The sequence below is a fragment of the Opisthorchis viverrini genome, assembly GCF_000715545.1.
Source record: "Opisthorchis viverrini unplaced genomic scaffold opera_v5_104, whole genome shotgun sequence".
NCBI classification, from domain to species: domain Eukaryota; kingdom Metazoa; phylum Platyhelminthes; class Trematoda; order Opisthorchiida; family Opisthorchiidae; genus Opisthorchis; species Opisthorchis viverrini.
In genome coordinates, this window is record NW_008751762.1 from 774521 (window position 1) to 801691 (window position 27171).

The 27171-nt window shown below is 42.6% G+C and overlaps 1 protein-coding gene across 1 annotated transcript in view; it reads left to right on the forward strand.

The window, feature by feature from the left end:
• Positions 1 to 10079: 10079 nt before the first annotated feature.
• Positions 10080 to 27171, forward strand: part of T265_13811 (hypothetical protein) — a gene marked incomplete at both ends in the record, with an annotated part of 66395 nt that continues 49303 nt past the window's right edge. The window contains 11 exons of the mRNA XM_009170623.1: positions 10080 to 10227; positions 11147 to 11299; positions 12552 to 12739; positions 14055 to 14148; positions 14343 to 14534; positions 15391 to 15576; positions 17048 to 17200; positions 18453 to 18640; positions 19465 to 19525; positions 20172 to 20386; positions 24408 to 24476. Coding sequence (XP_009168887.1) covers positions 10080 to 10227; positions 11147 to 11299; positions 12552 to 12739; positions 14055 to 14148; positions 14343 to 14534; positions 15391 to 15576; positions 17048 to 17200; positions 18453 to 18640; positions 19465 to 19525; positions 20172 to 20386; positions 24408 to 24476 — 1647 coding nt within the window. The remainder of the gene's footprint in view (positions 10228 to 11146; positions 11300 to 12551; positions 12740 to 14054; positions 14149 to 14342; positions 14535 to 15390; positions 15577 to 17047; positions 17201 to 18452; positions 18641 to 19464; positions 19526 to 20171; positions 20387 to 24407; positions 24477 to 27171) is intronic.

Consider the following 27171-nt stretch of genomic DNA (forward strand, 5'->3'; position numbering starts at 1 on the left):
TGGTGATGAAACGTTTGCAATCAAATTGTTCAGCTCAGCGAACAGCTACTTGTGCTACCAACATTCTCCTCTATGGCAAGCTCTGCTGTGCTAGTCATTGCAGGGCACATGAACGCTTGGAGACATTGTCAGGCATGTCCCAGTCGCGTCCTCAATGGTGCTCGTGCATCCAAACTGTTGCCCTCAACGCATAGCTCCCTTCTTGGTCTCCTGGATGAGAAGTCCACTGACTCATCAATTATATCAGCTGGTACATCTAGTGCATAGCTATCCACCCCACGTTTCCGAATCATCGGCAATCGAACCTGTGATATCCGGATCCACTCTACATTAAGTACGCGGTTTTTACAGATGATGATGCTGTCGCTGTTGTTCGAACGTGAACATTTTCGCACGTCCAAATGTGGTCATTTCGACGCGTTCAACCTGAACTGATGGAGTGGTGACCACATACTCGATACGCATAACTGAACAAAACTCGAGTCCGCTGCTCTCCCGCTTTGCTCATCAGAGCAATCGCACCATGACAGGATAACTGTTCAGGCACGCGTGAATATATAAGTGCGAATTTGAGAATTCTTGCGACTATCTACAAAGCCAAATCCATCGGATGTCTTGTACCGACGCTGAACAAATGTAAAGCAGTTTCATAAGTTGATTTAACATGATTTCCAACAAAGTATTGGGATCTAGAGAATTGTTGGGTTGTCCCCTCCCCCAAGGCGCGGTCGCATTGTTTTCATTTGACTGTCTCTAAATCTTTTCACCTGGACACAACCAGTGCGGAATTTCGTCCATTAGTACGTGGTATAGTGGAAGATCATTCGAATCGGTACACATAGTCCTGTATGGGAAATTCGAATGAGAAATTAGACTCTTCAGAGGAGGTATGTGTACAAGTACACACATATTTGACGTGCGCAATAACTAACTAGACGAACTTTATCATGCATTCAGGAATGACCACATACAAGACAGTGGATCATCATTTGGTGGGAACTTCATGCGAAACACTTGATAAGAGGAGCATTCACACGTCACAACACCTCAACGGCATTGCATGGTAAAAACGTTTGGTCTACAGCTGTTCATCTAAGCCAAATGAGTTTTGTGAGCTTTTTTTCATTTCAGCTTGTTTCATTCTGTTCTGTGGTGTCCGGTCAGCCTCGCTGGTCCAAGAACTGCTGCTTGCGGAGATGCAGCACAATTCTGCCCATCAACGTCTGAATGCCATACTCAGGTAAGCCAATCAGTTTTCATCGCTGTCCCTTTTTCATTTTCACCTGAACTCTGTGCTGGGTTGATAGATATATGTCTGTTTAGTGAAGAACTTTGCCATTGTCCAGTAGGCTACAGGGGACCCACAGACAGCATTCGGATTCACTGCCCACAGTTGAAATAAACCGAATTAGCCGGCAAAACCTAATAACGATAAATCTCGTACCAAGCCATCCGTTTTGACACAGCTTGCGTGTACAAAAGTGGAAGAGTTTCGGTGCAAACATCTTTCTTAACAGACTAATGCTTGGACCATGACCCTATAAACTAATCAGAATAAAACAGATACGTTGCCATATCACGTCGATTTGTCGAAGTGGTCTCCCGAGCAACTATTCATATAAGTATTGTGAAAGAATGGAAGGCTCGAAATAGCACATAATTAACCAACCTAGTAGTTCACAAAATGGTTCGATAGAGTTGATCAGTGTTAGCGTTGACGTCATGGGACTTATTCTATTTTGATCTCGAATTCCTGATACAGGGGAAGTTCGTTACTACTACAATCAAGGCGATCACCTGTTCTTCATATGGTAATTGTTGGACTAGCCACTTATACAATTAACACGAGCCTTCATTGACTAGTTTTTACAACATTTCAGGCCAGATCTTGAACCTGTGGCAGAGACATGATGCAACCAGAGCTGATGTAGAACATTGAGCGTAGTTGCTGCAGTGAGGAGGTCCTGGACTGGAGAACAGAAGCTTTTCTGCTACGATGAGAATAACTCCAGCGAACTTCCCATTAGACCCGTCTATTTGTTTAAAAATCATACTGTTTAGACATAACGCCTGATGTAGGCCAGCAATAAAAGAGTAGCAATTACATAACATCTAAGACCTGACAGTTAGCTAGACTCAATTGAGTCAATGAGTAGGGCACACCAATCACATCGCCTGTGCAGACGTGAAAATTCAGATGCGTCCAACGTGCGTTGGTGGAGTAGTGGTTACACACTCGCCTCGCATGTCAGATATCTGGGGTTCAAATCCCGGCACGGCCATTGGATATGCACTGCTGATGAGCTCTAATAAGAGCGAAACTCGAGTCCAGTGCTTTCCTTCGGTGTGGACTCACCGGAATAATTACGCCAGAACAGGAGGACGACCGTTCAAACGAGTGGTGTGGTTATGAATAAACTCAATTAGTTGGGTTTTCCGGAGGTCCGATTTTAGCCTCAGCATGAATAGTAAGCAAGGTCTGAAATGGTTGCTTCCGTCCTAGAGACCGATTCGCATTGAATCTGTTCAACTACGCTAAAACTAAGCACAGCAAAATTATACTTTCTTCTAAACTGTTGACGAATCTATGTCGAATGAGTCAGTGAGTGATATATCCGTCCGAAATGGGGAATCGGTATTTGCGGACCTGGCATCACTTAGCTGTCCATGGTATCACCAGTTTTGACAGTTTTTGTCAAAGTGGTTCGCTTCTAGCTACGCAAAAACGGCAACCAATCCATGGTGTTTCGTGAATCCAACTTCAATATGTCGAAACACCATAGGTCTGAGTTTCTGCAAATGTTCGTTCTAAGCGGCCAAATTGAGGGAAAAACACCAACGAAGTATAATACTCAGACAAGGAAGTGGAACCGTGAGAAATCAGCTCGACTATATATTGCCATCTCGAGGAAAGTTTTTATGACGTTTATACTTTCATCCAGTGTCCGGATAACAGTTGGACTGATGCTTTGCTTTGGAACAATCGAAAATTCAGTTTCATGATCATAAACCTTTCTGTACACATGCTGTCCCGGTCCAATCCATTATGTTGAGATTAGATTCAGTTGCCTCGGGAGACAAAAGAGGAACGACATACAGATGGAGCGATTGGCGTCATCCAATGCATTTTTTGGTTCATTCTAATCATATCAAGAAATGACAACATTAAGAGTAAGATTATCTGCATATGCAGATCAAATAGTGCAGGCTTTTTCGAGTTATCAGCTGAAGAGGATACCGGTTTATATGCGACCGCATCACGCTTAAAATGGTACTGTTCTCTATCAGTGTAGGTGTATTCAAAAATCATACAAAGGGGCAATTATTCTGGACCACAAGGAGACAAGGAAATATCCTACACAGAAAGAGCTTCACTTTCTACCAGGAAGGTCAGCTTCCTGAAGGACATATTGGCACGCCCGAACCCACAGAATCATGACAATAACCGCTGAAGCGTTGAAAGAAATTCTGCTGCAACAACAAAACCAGTTTGAAAGCGAGCGATTACGTTTGGTAGAAACATTGACGCAGCAACTGAAAATTCAATCACCAAATTCCGCTCCAGATACAAATTCAGTCGACTCGATCGCCAACAGCATCACTGAATTCCATTATGACCCTGATGCCGGCCTAACTTTCGATTCGTGGTTCAGACGTTACGAAGATGTTTTCCAAGTCGAACTGAAGCACAAAGATGATGCCTGGAGAGTACGCTTATTGCTCAGAAAGCTTGGCACAATGGAACACACACGGTATTCCAACTTTATCCTGCCTAAGAACACGCGAGATCTCAGTTTTGACAAAACCGTGCAGCAATTTTCAATGATTTTCGGTGAGCGTTCGTCCTTGTTTAATGTTCGCTACCAATGTATGGAACTGGTGAAAACGGAATCTGAGGACTACATCACGTATGCCGGTAGAGTCAACCTTGAATGCGAACAATTCAAGTTATCTACCATGACGGAAGACCAGTTCAAGTGCCTTATCTTCATATGTGGTCTTCAGTCGCATTTAGACAGTGATATCAGGGCGAGACTACTGAGAAAGATTGAACAAACTCCCGAGATAACGCTGCAGTCAATTACCCATGAGTGCCAGCGCCTTTTAAATCTTAAGCACGATACGGCCATGTTGGAGAAGCCCTTATCCAACCCTGCGTCCAACATTGCCAAGACGACATCGAAGCACCCTCCCGTGGTGACAAATTCGAAAGGAGGAAAATCTCCTTCAGCATGCTGGCAATGCGGCGAATGGCACTTTGTGCGATTGTGTCCGCACAAAAAGCACAAATGTTCAGTGTGCAATCGACGTGGGTACAAGGAAAGCCAGTGCCGGACGCGGAAAGCTAGCCAAAGACACAGTCAGACCCGGAGGTCACGAAGTAAACGGAGCCAATCAGAACCACGTTTTAACGCAATACTTGCAACATTCGATAACCAGATCGATGCTCGTCGCAGGTATGTCACAATCAGAGCAAGTGGGAGCACAATTCGATTGCAGCTCGACACGGCTTCTGATATTACGATTGTTTCCCGGCGCACCTGGAGGAAGATCGGATCACCAAAACTCAGACCGACAATCAACACTGCCAGAAATGCTTCAAGTGGTAAGCTTCAACTACTTGGTGAATTTGATTGTGAGATGGAGATAGCAGGCCACCGTGATTGTGGTATTGTCTATTTTGCTGCTTGTGAGCTTAATCTCCTGGGCATAGACTGGATCGATCACTTGCACATTTCAACACTGCCGATCGAAAACTTATGTTCATCAACACCGACAGGAGGGAAGCCAACATTCCGGCCTGGCAACCGTGTGTTTGTGAGGGACTATCGCCCCGGGCACCGAAGATGGACTGTTGGAGTCGTCCTCAAAAGAATCGGTCAGGTGATTTACAGCGTCCAACTGGGATCATTGATATGGAAACGACATGTCAATCAATTACGGCCGACTCAGTGCCAGATCCCAAAGGCGGAAGAACCGTCACTAGACCTCAACCTACTGCTTGAAACCTTTGAACTCCCAAGACCAGCACCTACAGCCACTGCTACGCATGTACCGCTCAACACGGATCCATTGCTGCAACCAAGAGGCCGTACCGGTCGCACCACACAACACTAGACACAAGTCAGTGTCCAGTGCTTCCGGTGTGGACGTGCCGTCTGGCATCGTTTTTTGCGCGCTACTTCAGTCACACTTTCATCCAAACACTTAAAGTTAGAATGCCAGGCAAAACGGCCTTCCAGTGGGAATGTAGTATGGATTGGTTACATAACAATGTCAATCTTTTCACTCTCTAACAACGTTGCCAGATGCTTAGAGTACCATTTTTGTGAATTACACTTTTGTTTATTAACACCCTCAGTTACTTACTAACCAAATAGAATTCAATTGCATTCACTGACAGTGGAGTTTTGGCGTCATAATTTTGTCGCGGGACTTAGCCAATTAGTTTAGACGCTAGAAAAATCAGTCAACGTATACACCGTAAGTTGAAGGGCACTGTGTCCATTCTGGTAATGGACATGTGACAATCACGATAACAGTATCTCTAATTTTCACTCACCACTCCACAAAACGTCACCCGAAAAGCATGAAAGACGCCCGACAGCTTTCATCCGGTGTGAACTACTGACCCCTATAGCTTTTCAGTTAATTGATCCAGGTTACGTGATGTGAAACCATTACTCCTGAAAAGTGTGAAGACATGAAGATCAATTTTGTCGTATTATTTACAATGGTGGTAGCCCTAAATGTTTATATATGTTAAATAAGTAACTAATAACTTGGAAGCTTACTGCTTTTGGAAAGAAAACTGCAGTATTCTGAGAGAATAGGTTGGTATCTAATCAAGGTTCGTTGGTAATTTCAGCCTCATATTTCCTTCCAGGTTCCGTGCCCTTTGGACACACCGGCACCATGTATGGTCTCGTCTAGATGAGGGCGCATCAGCTCACCTCAGACTGCCTCCTCTGTTTATTGAATTCGTCCTTCCGTCTCCAACCTTAGGGTACATCGGCCAAGATGCACCGGATCCGATGTGGCAGATACGAAAAGGAACCTCTGCTGAGGAAGTCCAGCTTAAGCAAAATGAAGCCACGGTAGGTCGTAAGGGAAATCTGACGAAGCATAGTGCGAATTTGAGTCATCCCCAAAAAATAAACTAAATTTACACATTCCATTTGCAGAAAACATTTGTAACGGCTTCCACATCCCGCAGAAAACAGCAGCAAGAGTTACTTGCTCGAGCGCTAACAGCCGAAACGCTACGCCGTCGTGACGCTCGAAGACAATTCCACCTGACCACTTGTCCCGTTTTGGAGAGGGCTGCTATCGAACCGGCATTTACGAAAGAGCATCGCGACGAAACCTTAGTGGATGAGGGTGAGCCCCTATCATGTGCCTCCATCGTGTTATGTAGTGGTTATTTCTGTAGAGAACAAATAGAGCTCAGTAATGGCAGTGATTTACGGTTTTGCTTTATTTGTACTTGCTGCTCACCTCTTTTAAGCATATCCTCGGAATTCGTCTAAATGAACTCGATGGATCACAGGGAATTTTTCATTTACTTCAGGTGTAGCATTTGTAGGTGAATATATTGTGAGGGAAAATCTATTCATCCAGTTCCGATCGGTTTTAATATGCTCGCCTAGGGTGTCGCAAGCGACGTGTTTGGTTAATACTGTCGATGTGCATAGCCTCGCAATTTAGGCAAAAGTTTTGGTGACGATGTTAGTCGCTCAGCCGGTTCACTCATGACTCGAACATGTGCAACGGGTGTCGATGGGGAACACAGCTTCGTGCTTCCAGTTGATCAGCTAATGGTCGCAGTCAAGTATTGTGACAGCTGTTCAGAGATTCTTTTCCGCATAAGCCCCAGTTTGTTCTACTGCTGTGGATTTTACCACAAACGTATCTGATTCCTGCAGCTGATTTGCTTGATTTCAGAGAGTAGGCATATTTACAAAAGTGGGTGATGGGTGGTAAGTGTGCCATTTCTCAATTTTCGTTATTTTACTTCTTGTCTGTGTTGTCAAGTCGAATTGCAGTTTACGGGAAACCTCGTTCGTCTCGTTCCGCTGTGAATGGTGGTAAGCCCCTCGATGATTTCTAATGCTCCAGAAACAATAAGTTCGTGTTGATTTGTCCAGTCGAATACGAAAAGAACTGAAATCAAAGACCGAATTGTGAACAGAGGCTTGTCTTTCTATCAACCTCAGACGCATCTGCCCCTTGGTAGTCCAGACGAATGACCACTGCTGCAACATCGATCGTTCTGCGTGTTGACCTTCAAAAGCGAAATGAATGCTTTAGTAGACCTGGAGATCAGCTAGTTGAGATAATTTTGAGGGACAAAAAGTGGAGTGACTTGAGGACCAGTATAACAAATTAAATTTTCCACTGTTTTTGAATGGAAATGCCGAAAAACGGGAGGTGAAAAACTCACAAACTAGATTTAGTCTTACACGATTTCGCATATCACCCCTTGAGCAGGTGTGAAAATTCCACTCATTGTTGTCCTATATGCTCACTCAAAGTGCTTTTGTTTTCGAACGAATACCAATGAGTTCATGATACAAGCATATCGTCATTTAGAAACTCCTCCGTCTAATAAGTGGTCTTGAACTAGGCGAATATACACTCATTTGCAAACTAATTTGGTTTTTTCGAGAGGCTCACCTGGAACCCAGCTGGATCTCTCGTTTGTGATGTTCTCAGGCAGATTTTCAGCAACCTTATTAGTAGCACATTAGAAAGATATACATGGTCTTGAACTAGCCTGGTAAACATGCCCACTATGATTTGGCAAACACGTTGAAATCATATGATTTTGATACATTCTCGCCAGCCGAATGCGCGCGTGACAACATGAGGTCTTCAAGGAACCATAAATTACAATACAGCTGATCAATAACGTCAACAGAAAAAAATCGTCCTGCCAATTAGAAAGCCACATTGGATCAGAGTTAAAGATACTCTGAGCTGGGACGTTGGTGGGTCGTGGCCCGACCAGCGCTCTGAAGTGACAAAGAATAAGGTGTCGTATCCGCCCGATGAGACCATATCGAAAGCATGTAATTGCAACGTACCTGTATGAAATAATTTTCGATTTTTGGGTGGTTCTTCATTGATTTGTTCCTCCGAATATCTCTAAGGCAATATTCCTTCGGGCAGCTAAATTTTCTATAACAATAGATCGATTTGGAGAAATAGAAGAGAATAATGGCAATTGTGGTGATCGTGATATCGGTGTGTTCTTTAAAATAAACCTGAAAGCACAACAGATAAATTAAAACACCCGCTGTAGAGAGGAATGTCGATGTTTAGGCAGATAAACTGGTTGCCTTCAAATCGAAAAGCTGCAGGAATTAATCTACTTTGTTCGATATATTTCTTGAAAAGGATCACGAAACTTTTTATTTCCGTTGCTTACCTGTTTGCAGGTAACGTTGCTGGTGGAACCTCCGGGGCTGGAACCTGTGGCGGTCAAAATCCAATCCAAGAAGAATTTGCGGCTGCTGTGAAGCGTCTTAGTGTGGCACCGCTTAATCGTACGATGCTAATCCAAAGTCGAAGCTCATCTTGGCGTCAAGGTTCCATACCATGGTTTCGGAGTAGTGGTTTAACGCACGATGGTGGGTACATAATAATAAATATGCGTAATTTTTTGTTTTCCTTCTAAGCATCCAAAACGGACTGACTGAATGAGTTGAAAAGTGATACCGGGATTTAAAAACGTAGTAAACCCCTGAAAATATACCTAAAAGACAGACTGTAATGAACTTATTCCATCTAGTATGCATTTTACAGTGCTTACAGTTTTGGAATGCCGGAGCAAGACTTGTCTGAGGTTCACCCAAACGATCAAACAGCATCCAGTGTAAAATGAGTCAGCAACACTGTAGATGTTGGTTGACTTCGGGTTGACGGCCTATCTACTCGACCAGTGAGTGTCGTTGGTTAGGATACTCCACCCTGACTGCCGATGGTTAGGTTTGTCAGCCGGATTAAGATGTGTCCACTAAGAATAGCGAACTGACTTTGTGTAATTACCCGAGATCGCATGACTTCATTGGGGTTGACTTATCGACCAACCCTGCTCATATAATTTACTGATCTTTACTTCCCACTCTCAAGTATGTTCTTTATGGCAATTACGAATTTAATTTAATTTTTTCAGATATCGGTTTTGGGTATAAAGTATAAGATCTCCACAAATTAATACAGGCGTCTTATTGCCCAGTTTAGAATGTATAAGCGAGCTAAAACGACAGTTCCAAACCCAAGTTGTAGATTTGTTCTCAGGAGAAGACCTTCCACGCTGGAATGCTAAGTAACACAGTGCAGGTTTTCATTTTTATTGAGTTATATGCGTCGAAGCTGCATTGTTGTTTGATGCACGCCTGGAAGCTCAATTAATGCAGCCACCAACGTGTGGACGATATAGATTCCGTCTACCGATAAGAAGGTCACGATTTCGAATCCCTGAAGTGGTCTGTGAGATCTTCACAAAGGAAACTACTCACAAGGTTGCTGAAAACTCTTCGACAGCCCACAACCGGTTTCGCCATTCTTGGGGCTCATCAGGTAGGCGCAGTCCCCGAGTTTCCGTCAACCTTATGTCCTACTTGAACATGAATTGGATTGTTTTCGAGAAATACACTCATTTGCAAATCAGTTTGGTTTTCAAGAGAGAGATTCTTACAGCAATCGATTCTCCTTTAGAGTGAAACAACTACAAAGTGCTCCTCTGCCCTACTCTATCAAACTTTCTACCTGATAGGATGAAATTTCCCTCAATAACCAAATAACTGATAGATCTCGGTACGCTATATAATTAGGCAATAATATTTATTTCAGAGAGTTTTGATTTGTTTCAGCATTTCCTTTAGGCATTCCCCGACGTGAGTTATTTTTGTTGGGTATCGGTACGTTGATATCCGTGTGCACGTTACAAAACATGGATTTTGATTGCATACAATGAACACTTGAACAATTAGATTAATTTTGGAAGGTAATGGTTCCGTTTGGTTTATTGGAAAACGAATGTGTCCGCATGCCGGGTCTTTGGACAAACTGTAATGTATTGTGTCTGTCATTGGTCACCAAATCGTTTTGGTTGTGGGTCAGTCTACCATTTTGACGTACCTCGACAAATCCAGTCAGAAGATGGGATCCAGTTGCACTTATCCTTGATTGTTCACCCTTTTTCGGATAAAGTGACGACGGGTGAGTATGAGAATGTGCAGATTTTTTTCAGATTTGAGGAAGATTGTAGATTGTTTGACAAGTTGGGGAGGTCACATATTCCAGTGAATGAATTCACAAATCGCTTCCCGAATGCCAGCTACTCCATAGACGATCAACTTTGCAAACTCCTGTTAATGGTACTGGCGTTCATTTTGTTGATGAAATGAGAGTAATGGACTAGAATGAATACCCAACTCTCAAAATACTTTTTAAACGTATCCGTGGCTCCCCATAGCCAAATATACTTTGTCAAAATGTCACCCGTTTGTGTCAGTTCTCGTGTCATTTGTACTATCCGTTTCCAGAAAAACTCTCACGAAGCTGCTGCTGTTTCTTTATCATGTGGATGTTGATTGCAAATTAGCATAATTGGTGGAATTCATACTTGCATTTTGGACCACCAGTAAAAAATCAGTTGAGCCTTGCAGACTTCGTTACATCCGATGACCAACGGATGCAGCCAATTGATATGTGTGGAGGCTTTAGATGTGTAGTATCTGGAGGCCTTTCAATCGAAATATGACACCCAATCGGAATGCACCGTGGGCAGCCAATGGCCCATCAAAACCAAGATAAATTAGCAATTGAAGCTATTATTTGCCAGGTTAACTGGAAGTTCTGTAAATGGTTTGCTTGAATGTCACCCTCCTGAGAGTGGAATTAACGAACTGGATCAAGCCCAATCTCGTCTGAAAATTAGTCATTTCTAGGGTTTGTAATGTATCAAAGGTGATACAAGAAATCATCTATGATGGCCTCTTCTTCATAACAGTCGCGCTTTTTCTATAATTTTCCGAACTAAATTATCCTGTACGCACCATTGTAGACGATACGCGGAAGCTGTGATGCAACGCGGAACCTCATTTTGTTCTTCATCTACTTTCATTCTTGTAAACAGAGGACGACAGAACCTCCGGGATGATACCACCCTTGTTCCCGCCACAACCGTTACAACAAGCTCAGTATATATTCCCATCCGCTCTCTGTGCTGCGACGGTTCCACTGATTCATCTGTTGGACGACAGCTCCGTGAATGACGATGGAATTGCAGGTGAATGTTAGCAACTCCCGTGAAGGATATTCCGCTTTTGCTATGACCGGTTTTTTAGAAAACATGCGGGTATCGTGCGTTATTTGGACTTTTGGTGCAAATAACCGATTTTTTTCAGTCTCGGTAAATTTTGCAGCATTTCTTTTGATATGATAGACTGTGACATTCGGTCACTGTGGAGATGATCCAATAAATGAGCTGCCAGATATCCCAATCGCAAGACCACAGAAGGATGACTCTGCTCTGCGGTTATGTCATTACTCAGAATATGTACTAAACAACAGTGTTGGATCATACTTGTCACCTGGAAATAGTATGCAAACATAGGTCATCTTAACGTGAAATAAACGGACAGTCGAAAAATAAAGCTAACCTACTCGTACAGCTACTTGAACCCTTGATAAGGGGAGAAACAATTTGCCAACAGTTAGGGACTGTTGGTACGACTTGAAGACTGAAGCATTATGCAGAACATTGCGTGCATACAGACCAATTAGTAAGGGAAAACTTATAACAAGCAGTTATTGTGTTAACCAGGAGGCGCATCACTGACGTCACGCCAGATCCTGTATGTTAAATTACAGCATATGAATACAGGTAGGACAGCCTGTTTGTGGCGTGCTTCCAGAGTTCGGCAAAATGGCATGCTCGTCAAACCTGACTTTGGTGAAGTTCAGTCTCATGACTGAAAGTGCGTCTCTGTTGTCATGTGGCCTCGACGTCTCCACACAGACAGGCGATTAACTCGTAGACTATCTCATCCTCTGAACGAATTTAGAAAGAATCTTCGATGCGTTAATAATTTTTGAAGTGTCCAACTCTACGTCCATCGCGTTTTGGGGAGACAAACGCCAACATAATAGACATCCACTGCATAACGTAGCTCACCTATGCAGGCTTTTGATTTGTATAGGAGCACCAATCATGGCTCAAACAGAGTTTGACCAAGAAATACTACTGTGGGGCAATATCCTAAGAACTTTTTAAGTTAAAGCGGATTAAAATGAATGCATGGAACAAATTTTTCATGTGGGAATTTTAGTCCAGTCTTGAAAAAATTCGGGTAAGACATCCCATTACTAGTTTTGACTTGTTAAAGAGACAACTCTAGTTTATTTCTTCTTGTTTGCAGCTCCTACTGACATACTGTAAAATGTCTTGGATTTCACGCCACGCAGACATGATACTCAGTGTACTGTTGTGACAAATGGTTCGTTTTTTAGTCATTTTTATTCATTTACTCTCTTCCCAGTAAGCACAATCGCCGAATACTGCATCTTCCAGTGTCTAGTTGAGGACACAAATCTTTTCCTTCGGTTCATTTTCGAGCGCCTGACACGCACAACACACAAGGGTGAACTCATTTTCGCACTGCGGAAAATGATACAACGATTGCCGGAACTGCCAAAGCAAAGTGCCCATGTCATTTTCAACAACCTCGTGAGTGTGATGTAATCTCCTTCACTTTTGTTTTTTAGACGTTCCATAGATCTGCACATCTTAACCAACCCGTGTCCGTTTAGATTTAGGAGTTGAGGTTGACCGTCTGTCGTGCCATGTTGAGTTGAATTTTTGTTTGGCCTTTGAATCGTATTTGGCCCTTTGTTTCAAACCACAACGCATGGAGTACTGATGAATCCTGATACAGTTTACGGGAAACCTCGTTCGTCTCGTTCCGCTGTGAATGGTGGTAAGCCCCTCGATGATTTCTAATGCTCCAGAAACAATAAGTTCGTGTTGATTTGTCCAGTCGAATACGAAAAGAACTGAAATCAAAGACCGAATTGTGAACAGAGGCTTGTCTTTCTTTCAACCTCCGACGCATCTGCCCCTTGGTAGTCCAGACGAATGACCACTGCTGCAACATCGATCGTTCTGCGTGTTGACCTTCAAAAGCGAAATGAATGCTTTAGTAGACCTGGAGATCAGCTAGTTGAGATAATTTTGAGGGACAAAAAGTGGAGTGACTTGAGGACCAGTATAACAAATTAAATTTTCCACTGTTTTTGAATGGAAATGCCGAAAAACGGGAGGTGAAAAACTCACAAACTAGATTTAGTCTTACACGATTTCGCATATCACCCCTTGAGCAGGTGTGAAAATTCCACTCATTGTTGTCCTATATGCTCACTCAAAGTGCTTTTGTTTTCGAACGAATACCAATGAGTTCATGATACAAGCATATCGTCATTTAGAAACTCCTCCGTCTAATAAGTGGTCTTGAACTAGGCGAATATACACTCATTTGCAAACTAATTTGGTTTTTTCGAGAGGCTCACCTGGAACCCAGCTGGATCTCTCGTTTGTGATGTTCTCAGGCAGATTTTCAGCAACCTTATTAGTAGCACATTAGAAAGATATACATGGTCTTGAACTAGCCTGGTAAACATGCCCACTATGATTTGGCAAACACGTTGAAATCATATGATTTTGATACATTCTCGCCAGCCGAATGCGCGCGTGACAACATGAGGTCTTCAAGGAACCATAAATTACAATACAGCTGATCAATAACGTCAACAGAAAAAAATCGTCCTGCCAATTAGAAAGCCACATTGGATCAGAGTTAAAGATACTCTGAGCTGGGACGTTGGTGGGTCGTGGCCCGACCAGCGCTCTGAAGTGACAAAGAATAAGGTGTCGTATCCGCCCGATGAGACCATATCGAAAGCATGTAATTGCAACGTACCTGTATGAAATAATTTTCGATTTTTGGGTGGTTCTTCATTGATTTGTTCCTCCGAATATCTCTAAGGCAATATTCCTTCGGGCAGCTAAATTTTCTATAACAATAGATCGATTTGGAGAAATAGAAGAGAATAATGGCAATTGTGGTGATCGTGATATCGGTGTGTTCTTTAAAATAAACCTGAAAGCACAACAGATAAATTAAAACACCCGCTGTAGAGAGGAATGTCGATGTTTAGGCAGATAAACTGGTTGCCTTCAAATCGAAAAGCTGCAGGAATTAATCTACTTTGTTCGATATATTTCTTGAAAAGGATCACGAAACTTTTTATTTCCGTTGCTTACCTGTTTGCAGGTAACGTTGCTGGTGGAACCTCCGGGGCTGGAACCTGTGGCGGTCAAAATCCAATCCAAGAAGAATTTGCGGCTGCTGTGAAGCGTCTTAGTGTGGCACCGCTTAATCGTACGATGCTAATCCAAAGTCGAAGCTCATCTTGGCGTCAAGGTTCCATACCATGGTTTCGGAGTAGTGGTTTAACGCACGATGGTGGGTACATAATAATAAATATGCGTAATTTTTTGTTTTCCTTCTAAGCATCCAAAACGGACTGACTGAATGAGTTGAAAAGTGATACCGGGATTTAAAAACGTAGTAAACCCCTGAAAATATACCTAAAAGACAGACTGTAATGAACTTATTCCATCTAGTATGCATTTTACAGTGCTTACAGTTTTGGAATGCCGGAGCAAGACTTGTCTGAGGTTCACCCAAACGATCAAACAGCATCCAGTGTAAAATGAGTCAGCAACACTGTAGATGTTGGTTGACTTCGGGTTGACGGCCTATCTACTCGACCAGTGAGTGTCGTTGGTTAGGATACTCCACCCTGACTGCCGATGGTTAGGTTTGTCAGCCGGATTAAGATGTGTCCACTAAGAATAGCGAACTGACTTTGTGTAATTACCCGAGATCGCATGACTTCATTGGGGTTGACTTATCGACCAACCCTGCTCATATAATTTACTGATCTTTACTTCCCACTCTCAAGTATGTTCTTTATGGCAATTACGAATTTAATTTAATTTTTTCAGATATCGGTTTTGGGTATAAAGTATAAGATCTCCACAAATTAATACAGGCGTCTTATTGCCCAGTTTAGAATGTATAAGCGAGCTAAAACGACAGTTCCAAACCCAAGTTGTAGATTTGTTCTCAGGAGAAGACCTTCCACGCTGGAATGCTAAGTAACACAGTGCAGGTTTTCATTTTTATTGAGTTATATGCGTCGAAGCTGCATTGTTGTTTGATGCACGCCTGGAAGCTCAATTAATGCAGCCACCAACGTGTGGACGATATAGATTCCGTCTACCGATAAGAAGGTCACGATTTCGAATCCCTGAAGTGGTCTGTGAGATCTTCACAAAGGAAACTACTCACAAGGTTGCTGAAAACTCTTCGACAGCCCACAACCGGTTTCGCCATTCTTGGGGCTCATCAGGTAGGCGCAGTCCCCGAGTTTCCGTCAACCTTATGTCCTACTTGAACATGAATTGGATTGTTTTCGAGAAATACACTCATTTGCAAATCAGTTTGGTTTTCAAGAGAGAGATTCTTACAGCAATCGATTCTCCTTTAGAGTGAAACAACTACAAAGTGCTCCTCTGCCCTACTCTATCAAACTTTCTACCTGATAGGATGAAATTTCCCTCAATAAACAAATAACTGATAGATCTCGGTACGCTATATAATTAGGCAATAATATTTATTTCAGAGAGTTTTGATTTGTTTCAGCATTTCCTTTAGGCATTCCCCGACGTGAGTTATTTTTGTTGGGTATCGGTACGTTGATATCCGTGTGCACGTTACAAAACATGGATTTTGATTGCATACAATGAACACTTGAACAATTAGATTAATTTTGGAAGGTAATGGTTCCGTTTGGTTTATTGGAAAACGAATGTGTCCGCATGCCGGGTCTTTGGACAAACTGTAATGTATTGTGTCTGTCATTGGTCACCAAATCGTTTTGGTTGTGGGTCAGTCTACCATTTTGACGTACCTCGACAAATCCAGTCAGAAGATGGGATCCAGTTGCACTTATCCTTGATTGTTCACCCTTTTTCGGATAAAGTGACGACGGGTGAGTATGAGAATGTGCAGATTTTTTTCAGATTTGAGGAAGATTGTAGATTGTTTGACAAGTTGGGGAGGTCACATATTCCAGTGAATGAATTCACAAATCGCTTCCCGAATGCCAGCTACTCCATAGACGATCAACTTTGCAAACTCCTGTTAATGGTACTGGCGTTCATTTTGTTGATGAAATGAGAGTAATGGACTAGAATGAATACCCAACTCTCAAAATACTTTTTAAACGTATCCGTGGCTCCCCATAGCCAAATATACTTTGTCAAAATGTCACCCGTTTGTGTCAGTTCTCGTGTCATTTGTACTATCCGTTTCCAGAAAAACTCTCACGAAGCTGCTGCTGTTTCTTTATCATGTGGATGTTGATTGCAAATTAGCATAATTGGTGGAATTCATACTTGCATTTTGGACCACCAGTAAAAAATCAGTTGAGCCTTGCAGACTTCGTTACATCCGATGACCAACGGATGCAGCCAATTGATATGTGTGGAGGCTTTAGATGTGTAGTATCTGGAGGCCTTTCAATCGAAATATGTCAACCAATCGGAATGCACCGTGGGCAGCCAATGGCCCATCAAAACCAAGATAAATTAGCAATTGAAGCTATTATTTGCCAGGTTAACTGGAAGTTCTGTAAATGGTTTGCTTGAATGTCACCCTCCTGAGAGTGGAATTAACGAACTGGATCAAGCCCAATCTCGTCTGAAAATTAGTCATTTCTAGGGTTTGTAATGTATCAAAGGTGATACAAGAAATCATCTATGATGGCCTCTTCTTCATAACAGTCGCGCTTTTTCTATAATTTTCCGAACTAAATTATCCTGTACGCACCATTGTAGACGATACGCGGAAGCTGTGATGCAACGCGGAACCTCATTTTGTTCTTCATCTACTTTCATTCTTGTAAACAGAGGACGACAGAACCTCCGGGATGATACCACCCTTGTTCCCGCCACAACCGTTACAACAAGCTCAGTATATATTCCCATCCGCTCTCTGTGCTGCGACGGTTCCACTGATTCATCTGTTGGACGACAGCTCCGTGAATGACGATGGAATTGCAGGTGAATGTTAGCAACTCCCGTGAAGGATATTCCGCTTTTGCTATGACCGGTTTTTTAGAAAACATGCGGGTATCGTGCGTTATTTGGACTTTTGGTGCAAATAACCGATTTTTTTCAGTCTCGGTAAATTTTGCAGCATTTCTTTTGATAGACTGTGAAAAGACATTCGGTCACTGTGGAGATGATCCAATAAATGAGCTGCCAGATATCCCAATCGCAAGACCACAGAAGGATGACTCTGCTCAGTGGTTATGTCATTACTCAGAATATGTACTAAACAACAGTGTTGGATCATACTTGTCACCTGGAAATAGTATGCAAACATAGGTCATATTAACGTGAAATAAACGGACAGTCGAAAAATAAAGCTAACCTACTCGTACAGCTACTTGAACCCTTGATAAGGGGAGAAACAATTTGCCAACAGTTAGGGACTGTTGGTACGACTTGAAGACTGAAGCATTATGCAGAACATTGCGTGCATACAGACCAATTAGTAAGGGAAAACTTATAACAAGCAGTTATTGTGTTAACCAGGAGGCGCATCACTGACGTCACGCCAGATCCTGTATGTTAAATTACAGCATATGAATACAGGTAGGACAGCCTGTTTGTGGCGTGCTTCCAGAGTTCGGCAAAATGGCATGCTCGTCAAACCTGACTTTGGTGAAGTTCAGTCTCATGACTGAAAGTGCGTCTCTGTTGTCATGTGGCCTCGACGTCTCCACACAGACAGGCGATTAACTCGTAGACTATCTCATCCTCTGAACGAATTTAGAAAGAATCTTCGATGCGTTAATAATTTTTGAAGTGTCCAACTCTACGTCCATCGCGTTTTGGGGAGACAAACGCCAACATAATAGACATCCACTGCATAACGTAGCTCACCTATGCAGGCTTTTGATTTGTATAGGAGCACCAATCATGGCTCAGACAGAGTTTGACCAAAAAATACTATTGTGAGGCAATATCCTAAGAACTTTTTAAGTTAAAGCGGATTAAAATGAATGCATGGAACAAATTTTTCATGTGGGAATTTTGGTCCAGTCTTGAAAAAATTCGGGTAAGACATCCCATTACTAGTTTTGACTTGTTAAAGAGACAACTTTAGTTTATTTCTTCTTGTATGCAGCTCCTACTGACATACTGTAAAATGTCTTGGATTTCATGCCACGCAGACATGCTACTCAGTGTACTGTTGTGACAAATGGTTCGTTTTTTAGTCATTTTTATTCATTTACTCTCTTCCCAGTAAGCACAATCGCCGAATACTGCATCTTCCAGTGTCTAGTTGAGGACACAAATCTTTTCCTTCGGTTCATTTTCGAGCGCCTGACACGCACAACACACAAGGGTGAACTCATTTTCGCACTGCGGAAAATGATACAACGATTGCCGGAACTGCCAAAGCAAAGTGCCCATGTCATTTTCAACAACCTCGTGAGTGTGATGTAATCTCCTTCACTTTTGTTTTTTAGACGTTCCATAGATCTGCACATCTTAACCAACCCGTGTCCGTTTAGATTTAGGAGTTGAGGTTGACCGTCTGTCGTGCCATGTTGAGTTGAATTTTTGTTTGGCCTTTGAATCGTATTTGGCCTTTTGTTTCAAACCACAACGCATGGAGTACTGATGAATCCTGATAGAAGGAAAATGATACCGATTGCTTTGCCACTATCGGCTGGAGGAAACCTCATGAGGAGATTTCAGTTATGGTTTGCCCGTCCATATTTTCTAATGTCATGTTTTTACGAACAAAGCTATGCAAAAGCCTTCTGATCAATCCTGCATACAGAAAGTTCAGAAGAGTGAAGTGCTCGGACCCTCTTAGTCATGCTTACCGTCATTTGTCATTCGGATAAATATCTGGTGGGGTTTAAAAGTACCTGTGAGAATTCGGTGCGGTTACTTGACGCTGGGTAGTTTAGCTTCCTTTGCGTTCGCTTGAGCAATGGCTAGTTGGCGTTAAGGACAAAGAGTTATGCGAAAACATGTGCACCCATCTCGCTGGTCGACAATACTGGCTACCAGATCCTAACTAGCAAGAGTTCTCTCCCACTCGTAATGTTATCAGAATTATCCTACTGGTTCGTTCCATGACTGCCTACACGAAATACCCAGTAAATCATACGGTTGTCTTAGATTCAAGATGATCTTACCACATAACATCCCTTGGTGCATACAGCATATTCCCAAGTCAGAATTTTCATCTATTTTCACCGAGTGTCCAGCACTTCCTGTTACTTTCATGATTTTTATTTCAGGTCGGCTACATAATGTTCCATGTAAGAACTCCCAACTTTAATGCTCCAGAGGCGATTGCCAGTGCATTGTCAGTCCTCCATTTGGTAAGCCTGATAAAAATTTTCTGGGGTACTTTGAAAGGAATTTTTGTACTTTTAGAAAGTGCGCGCGCTTCTATAGCTTACATAGCTACTCAACAATTTTTATTTGGCTATTGATTGGCAGATCATGTGGGACTAAAAAATGTCGCTGAGCGGCCTGACAAACCCGACTGATGGCTATCAAATTTCCTTTGATTGATTTCCTGCTGTTTAATGTATCCCTATGAATCCGAACGAACCATGTAGTGTAAGTTACCGAGTACCCCTTATTCCGGTCAATGTACTTAGTTCGGTCTGTCAAATGCCACCAAATAGTACCAAGACCATTCGGCGTAGTGAGGCCACTTCAACTAGACCAGAACAAGCAAAGCCGTTGATCCTTCTAGGACGTAACAGATTTCCAGTTAACTCAAATTTACCGACTACAATGCAATTTCGCTCCAACTCAAAATCCCCCCATTCATCTGTATCTGCACTATCAGCAAACTAAAGCATCCACTGTACCATTTTGGTCCGGCTCCAATGCTCCAATGATACAGCAAGTTGCCCTTGAAAGAAATAAAACCTTCGCTGTCGAGTTGTTTATTGAAGAGACACCAACTGAACAGTTACAGACTATTGAACAGGGGAGCAAAACTCTCATATGCATCTTGTTTACAAAACTGAATACCCATTTTTCCTTGAACGCGTCTTCCTGAACTTTTCTGAATATTCATTGACTGCTTCTCAAATGCAAGCAATTGCAACAAAGCGACTACACAAATTCCGCAACAGATCTCACTTTTCAAGAGACGCGAAGCGGATTTACGAGAAAACATACTACCCGCATGCTTCATCAGTGGTATCCACTGTTACACCCTGGCTGGAAATCTGTCCGTTAGGGTACAACCGTGCTGAGAAGGCTAAGTGAGAGCATACTGCTGAGGAACACTGAGTTTCCGTACTGCGACAAACCGTATTGCAAGATGGTGCAAAAATAAATTTGTACTGATTACTACGCTAGCCTTGTGAGAACAATGGGTTGTTTATCCCCAAATGATTAGCATCTCTAGAATAATAAAAGCTACAGTGCTGCTTTCCCTAAGAAGGACGTTGACTGTGAATGCAGGTGCATGATGAGCGTATCGAGCTTAAAACACCTGTAAGACCAAGGGATCCGTCTTTCCAGATCACACCGGCTGTCGCAAAGGCTTCAGAAATCGGACTTTCATAATTCACTTTGTGTAACCTCTGGTTAGTTGTCGTCCCATTACAAAGTCAGCCATACCGTGAGTTTTAGGGATAGTTTTGGCCACCTTAAACAAGCCTACATCTTTAATCTGTCGTCAGAAATGTCACTGCAGCACATATGAGGTTACCTACCCAAAAGAGAGGACGTAACTTCTGTGGATCCCTATTTGGAAAATGAGGACGCTACCAGACAAGGTCTAATAAGTAATGTTCTCTAGTTGTAATTGGACGCGAACGCAGTGGGATAGACCTCGAGGCTGACCATACAATGGAATTCATAGATTCTGTTGATTTTGAGCACATCAAGAAAACAGACGCAAACAATGATTAGTTCTTCCGATTACACGACCCAAACAACAGGAGATGAACGGAGTGCATTGAACGGTGGATGACAACTACTCTAGTCCGAATTTCAAGGGCAAGAGCTGCCAAATTGATTGTCTGATTTACCTCCAAAGTGTCACATTCAAACAAGAGACAGACAAAACTTAGACCTTATCAAATTTACATCTTTGACTGAATATTCTCCTCGGTTGAGCGATCTCAGTGCTTGAGTTGGATGTTATGCGAAAATCAGGAAGGAGACAATAAAACGCTGCAAAATCGGACTGGTGTAAACGATACTGGCGATAGATTACTGACAGTCGGTGCGGCATCAGATATTGCATTGTGATCGGCCATGAGGGTGATCGCTCAAGCGTGTCACTCTTTTTCTGCGTAGCTCCATGCCGCTGAGTCAGGTTGTCAATACCTATGTTGTAGCACTGGAAAAGTCGTAGCTGCGTTGGAAGAATGAACTGTCTGTCAGTAACCTAGTGCCTTGATCGCTAATCTATCACGCGCCAACGTCAACAAACACTTGGTTCAATGTGGAGCAGATACCGCCGTTCACGAGTGAGCATCGAGTAAGCGGACATTGGTTAAAGTCATTTGTATTATTGTGCGTTGGACAAACCTTGATAACATGCGGATCACCACAGTGGTATCCGGAGCTGATTGTAACGCAGATCACAACAAACTGGGTGTAGCCAACTGAAAACTGCCGAAGTGTAGATTGAATGTATTGTTTGAAAGAAAAATGAAAACGCAGTGAATGGAAATCTTTTTTTAGTCTTCACAAGGTGATTTGGAATAGTCAGGTTCAAAATTTGCTTCGAGACCAGTAAATCCGACAGATGCAAATATAAAGTCGGAAAGGTCGTAGTGATGGAAGTGATCGACCAAACTCGGTCTTGATTGAGGAAATTTCGGCTTTTGTCAAAGCAACCCAAGGTCGGACAGATTCAACAACGCAAAAGTGGAAAGCGTAAACGAATGCTTGACCAAACGAAGTAAAGAATTCCAATCGTACGTCACTGACGAGGAATTTTTACCTGCGCGAAAGAAATTCGTGAACTGAAAGTTCAACATCCCCAACTCGCACTAGACAAGCTAACTGGTGAAAGAGTTAGCAGGCATGAGCAAATCTCGACGGTCTGTGAAAATCTCCGTTCGATTACTCAACTGGCCAAAACCTGTAAAGTCGCCCCTCAGTCCACATCAAATGGCCTACATTTTTAACCGTAGCGGAGCTTCAGACGGTCACAGACCGAATAAAAATGGCGAAGGAAGCTACAGAGCTGTTCAGACTAAGACTGAAACAGTGGAATGAACTTTTCCACCCATATTACACGAAGGGTGTTCCACGGTATCTCAAACACTCAACAATGTCTACTTTGCATCAAACGGAAGAAATTCGACAGAAGACCAAAAGCTAACATAGACTTAGTCCTCTGTACGCAGTAGGTTAGAGCTCGAAGTGTACTAAGCTCACAAGGAAGGAGAACTTTGCTGAAAAACCATACTCAATAAGTACGATCGATTTAGCAATTACAGCAATACATTTACATGAGAAATATCGCAAACAGAACAAGTCACTCCACAGACTTTTGTGGACTTTTCCAAAGCCTTCTTTCCAATAAGTAAGAAATCAGTGCGGGTAATTCCACGAAAGCATTGCTTTGCGGGCAAGTTTGATGTCCTCTCGCGTTTGAGTGCAAGGCCGGGTATGGACCTCAACTGAGTTCGAAATCAGCACAGGACCGCAGCAGGTTTGCCTTTTTGCCCCAGCGCCTTTTATCCTGTATTTCACGACCACTCGAATCGCTCTGTAAATGACAAATACTGGTTCAGTCGAATTCAGTCTGATGCGAAACGATTTCTTCTGGTTAGACTGTCTGCGATCAGTTGCCAAAACTCTCATCCTAAAACTACAAATCCGCAGTCAACTAAAGAACGGCGTTCAAAATTTCGCTACTGTACACCTTTCGGTAAGTTCTGGAAATAATGACTACAATTTCGTGTCTCCGAGCTTCCTGGAACTCGACAGGGAGGCCAGAGAAGTGGTTATCTGCACAGAAATGCGAAGCTTTGAGACCTACTACGGCTAACCAAGTGGTTACTGGAATCCCATTAGGCTATCCGTTACAACGCCACCAGTGTGCGAATAACCGCCCCTGAGTGCTATGGTACCGTGCAACAGAAACCGTCATGTTAAACCGAAAGAACTCGACAAATGACACCAAACCTTAATCATAAACCAGTAAAGCTTGCTCACAGTTATGCCTTTATTTTTGGTGGACAGTCCGCTTACGACAGGCTACCACAATTTGTCCGCCTAGCATATTCTGTCAGGTGCGCATAGGTGTCAAGGTCTTGAACACAGCCCCATAATAAGCTCCGTCCACAGTGTTTGCGGCTGTCTAATTGTACGCTGATTGGCAGCTATTCAGTCACCAAACGTGGGCATATCGACTTCGGCGAATGCACTATAATCGTTTCCACATAAGTGTACCAAGTTGTGCTGCGTTTTGTCACTTTTGGCTCGAAAGCATCTCATCCGTTTGGTCCCCTAAAATGAGCAGCTACCGATCAGAAAAAAATGTGCCTGCTCACTCGGCGAAACAATGTAGCTGAGGTGGTAGTAGCTGATCTAGGGCAGGGACACTGCAGTTATAGATGAATTTGCGACTCCTGCTATAGGACATAACCTGCATTCCAAAAAGTGTGCTTTCTGGTGGGAAATCCCCCCAAACGAAGAGGATGTGTCCCTTAAGTGGGTTTTCCGGTATACGTTGTAAACAACCTGTCAAACCTGAGTTTATGTCATCATAGCACAGCAGTCCCGGAGTGAGATATTGGACGTATGACAGGACCGTAGGGAGCAGCTTTAACTCTAGACAGAGCCATGCGCTAGGGTTTACTCACGTGCTTCACTGGGGACACTAGTTCCCAGTTTGTCATTTGCATAGTGAAGATGACTAGGTGACTGAAACAATCCTCTAGGGATTTTCCATAATCTAACCGTTTCACCACGACGGGTTTCATATTCCCGCTGATAAAGAGTGCTTACTTGACTACAGCGAAAAGTGTTACCCGTATGTTGGAAAGCTGAAAAGACTATCTTTCTACAATGAAGGCTGTTCAGATCTTCGACCTCCGTTAGCAAGTCTGTTACAACTGAATAATACAAATTTCAAGTGTCTACTATTATGGCCTGGCTTTGAAATATTGGTAGTTTTTTGTAGGCGACTTGCTCAGGTTAAAATTTTACAGAAAATATCAAAGTAATTCATTTTTCCATGTTTCTTTAGGTTGTACCTCATGTTCAAAATATCTACTTCAAAGATCTGAAGCAAACCTTGCGCCGAGAGCAAATCGACGTAAGTTTTTAACCCGTTTTCTTTGGGAAATCAAGTCTCTTTAGCATCGAATAGTTTGCTTTTTACTATTACGACTCTTTTCCATATTATCGTACTTTTTATCGGCCCAGCTGGCTGTCAAATAACCACCTGAATTGATCTCATAAATGTCATATCATTTAATAAGTATTCACCACTAAAGATCTACTTTGAAATAGGCATATGCTTCAAGTTATCAAACAAAAAGGGTCTGTGTTGAGTCACGGTCTCCAGAGGAAATATCCATGCAGACAATTTACTGTTGTAGTTAGATAACAGATCAGGAAACAAGTTTTTTCGGTTGAGATTTATCCAACGACATTATCGGATCTGATAGTCAGGTTCCACCTTCAACAGAATTGTCCTTAAGAACGTCTCATTGTGGAGCTGACACTGTCGGTCGTTGAGGTTGTACCATTGGTAGGGTAAAAAATCCTTCAAGGATGTTCTTTTTGGCAATGCAGTAGGCATGGATGTACACAATATGAGGAGACAAGATCAGGAGGACCACACAGTCGACGATCCAGAAAAATTCCAAGAAGCAAGTGTCGTGCACCTTGAAGCAGCTGATTAGTAAAATAAGAATTCCAGTAAAAAGCAAACAACTGTTCCTGTCTTGTCAGTTTGACTCGACTGAGCAAAGCCCTTTAAACTAGACTAACTTTGAAGTCACCTTTTGAGGCCAAGCGCACCAATTAATACCGCTTCATTGTTCTACGTAAGCTCCTAACTCCTTTTTCCTAAGTGGTATTAAAGAAAGGTTCTAGGGTTGAAAACATTCACAAATCAGTGATATCCCGTATGGACATCCTAACTGGAGCAGGTCCGTCGCAATAGAACAGACGGATAAACGGAGCATGAAACGGCTAGTTTCACGTTTCACACATCTGTCCATCCAAAAGTTCTAAAATTGTTTAGAAATATCGAGCGCAGACGAAGTCAACTAGCGAAAGCTATTTATTAAACTATACAATGGCTCCTGGAATCATTCAGTTCACTGCTTGTTTCGTCATCTAATTTATGTAAACTCAGTACATCCATTTTAGAGGTACTGTCGCTCAAATGCATTTGTTACTCGTTTAGCTGTAATTCCTTATATCAGATTATAGGAACGACTTGATTCGGAAATAATTTCAGTTTTTTCGTCGTCAGTTAATGAAATACTGAGAGAAATTGAAGAAACACTTTTTTGAGAGTGCGAGTGCGTCCACGACTACCGGCAATCAGCAGCTGTCATGTATGCATTCTCACAGTTTCAGTCGAAAGCAAATGTGTAAAGGTAGTCTGTCGTTAACAAAGCTTCGCTACCTTAGGTTTTGACCTCAGCCTTTGCTAAGAGAGCACCTAAAGTATCTGCGGATGATGCTGACTTATCTTGCCATGCGGTCCTAGTTCAGAGCTTGGAGAGGCGAGATTAGCTGTCCCGGTTGAGAGTGTATGCATTGGATGCCTTTGTACCCGCAAAAAGTGATTCTTTTTAGAATTGCACTCGTTATTTCATTGAGTTACAACGCCAGTCCCTTTTTACTTCGATTCTAAAAGCTCATTTCGTGACTTACGTTGAAACTGCTAATAGATGCGACAGTAAGTCCAGAAAAAAACTACACAAGGCGCGCCAAGCAGCAAAACGTTCACCGCGAACGCGCCACCTCGGTACGCTATTGAACCTGTCATCGGGAACCCAAGGACAACCGAGCAGACATCTCAGATAACACTTACAGTTAGGAGTCCATAGCAGGGGACGCTCGTTACTTGAGGACGAGTAACAACCTACTGTCTCTATTTCGAATGGCATCCCATATGAAACTTTATATCCGAATATCCTATTGGTTTTTCTTCTGCCCGGATAGGACTGAGTTGGTTATGTTAATGTCCATATTTGCTGTTCCACATGAACAGCAATTGCCGATTTCAGGTACAGACAAGCCTACTCAATTGGTGCTCCTAATTTTGAAGCTAAACGAACTATCAACTTTTCATCTAAAAACACCAACGGTTTCATGGACACATACCTCCCTGTAATCTTTGACATAACAAAATTTGTTATGCTTTTATGAGCGTGATCAAATTTTTTTTCAACTTTCACTGCACAGTATCAAAGTTTGAGTGACCAGAACTCAGCTCTTTTCTCGTGTGCGGCATTGTAATTGTTCTGATTCTGGAGAACGCCTCCATCAGTTTCCTGCAATATTTCATGTTGGGACTCGTCAAACCCTGTTTTGAGAATGGTGGTAACCTAAACTTGGGTTAACCACCAACTTATCCAATTTTCGTAGAAAGACCTTTGCGGAGGATGAGCCGTATCTTGCCCTAGTTTCAATCGGTGTCCATCCTTACTCTCTCGGGTTAGTTTGGGCCCGATAGACAAACATACTGGCAGGTTTTGTGCTCGTACGATTTCTGATAATCTAAAACAAAGTCTTGATCAGGCGTCTCAGTTCCTCTAAGTTAAAGCGGGCCCGGGCGTTGCAACCTCTCACAGAGTGTTTCGACGCAACTTCGTTGAGTTTCTATCTGCCGGGTGTCGTACCGTACCAAACCTTGTTGTTTCCTGCCACTGCAAAAACCAGAGGTTCTGACGCGCCGAAAGTTTAGATCCACGCCATAGAATCGAGCGAGTGTGACAGATTGAGTAAAATATACCATTTCGATATCTTATTGTCATACTCAATCGTTT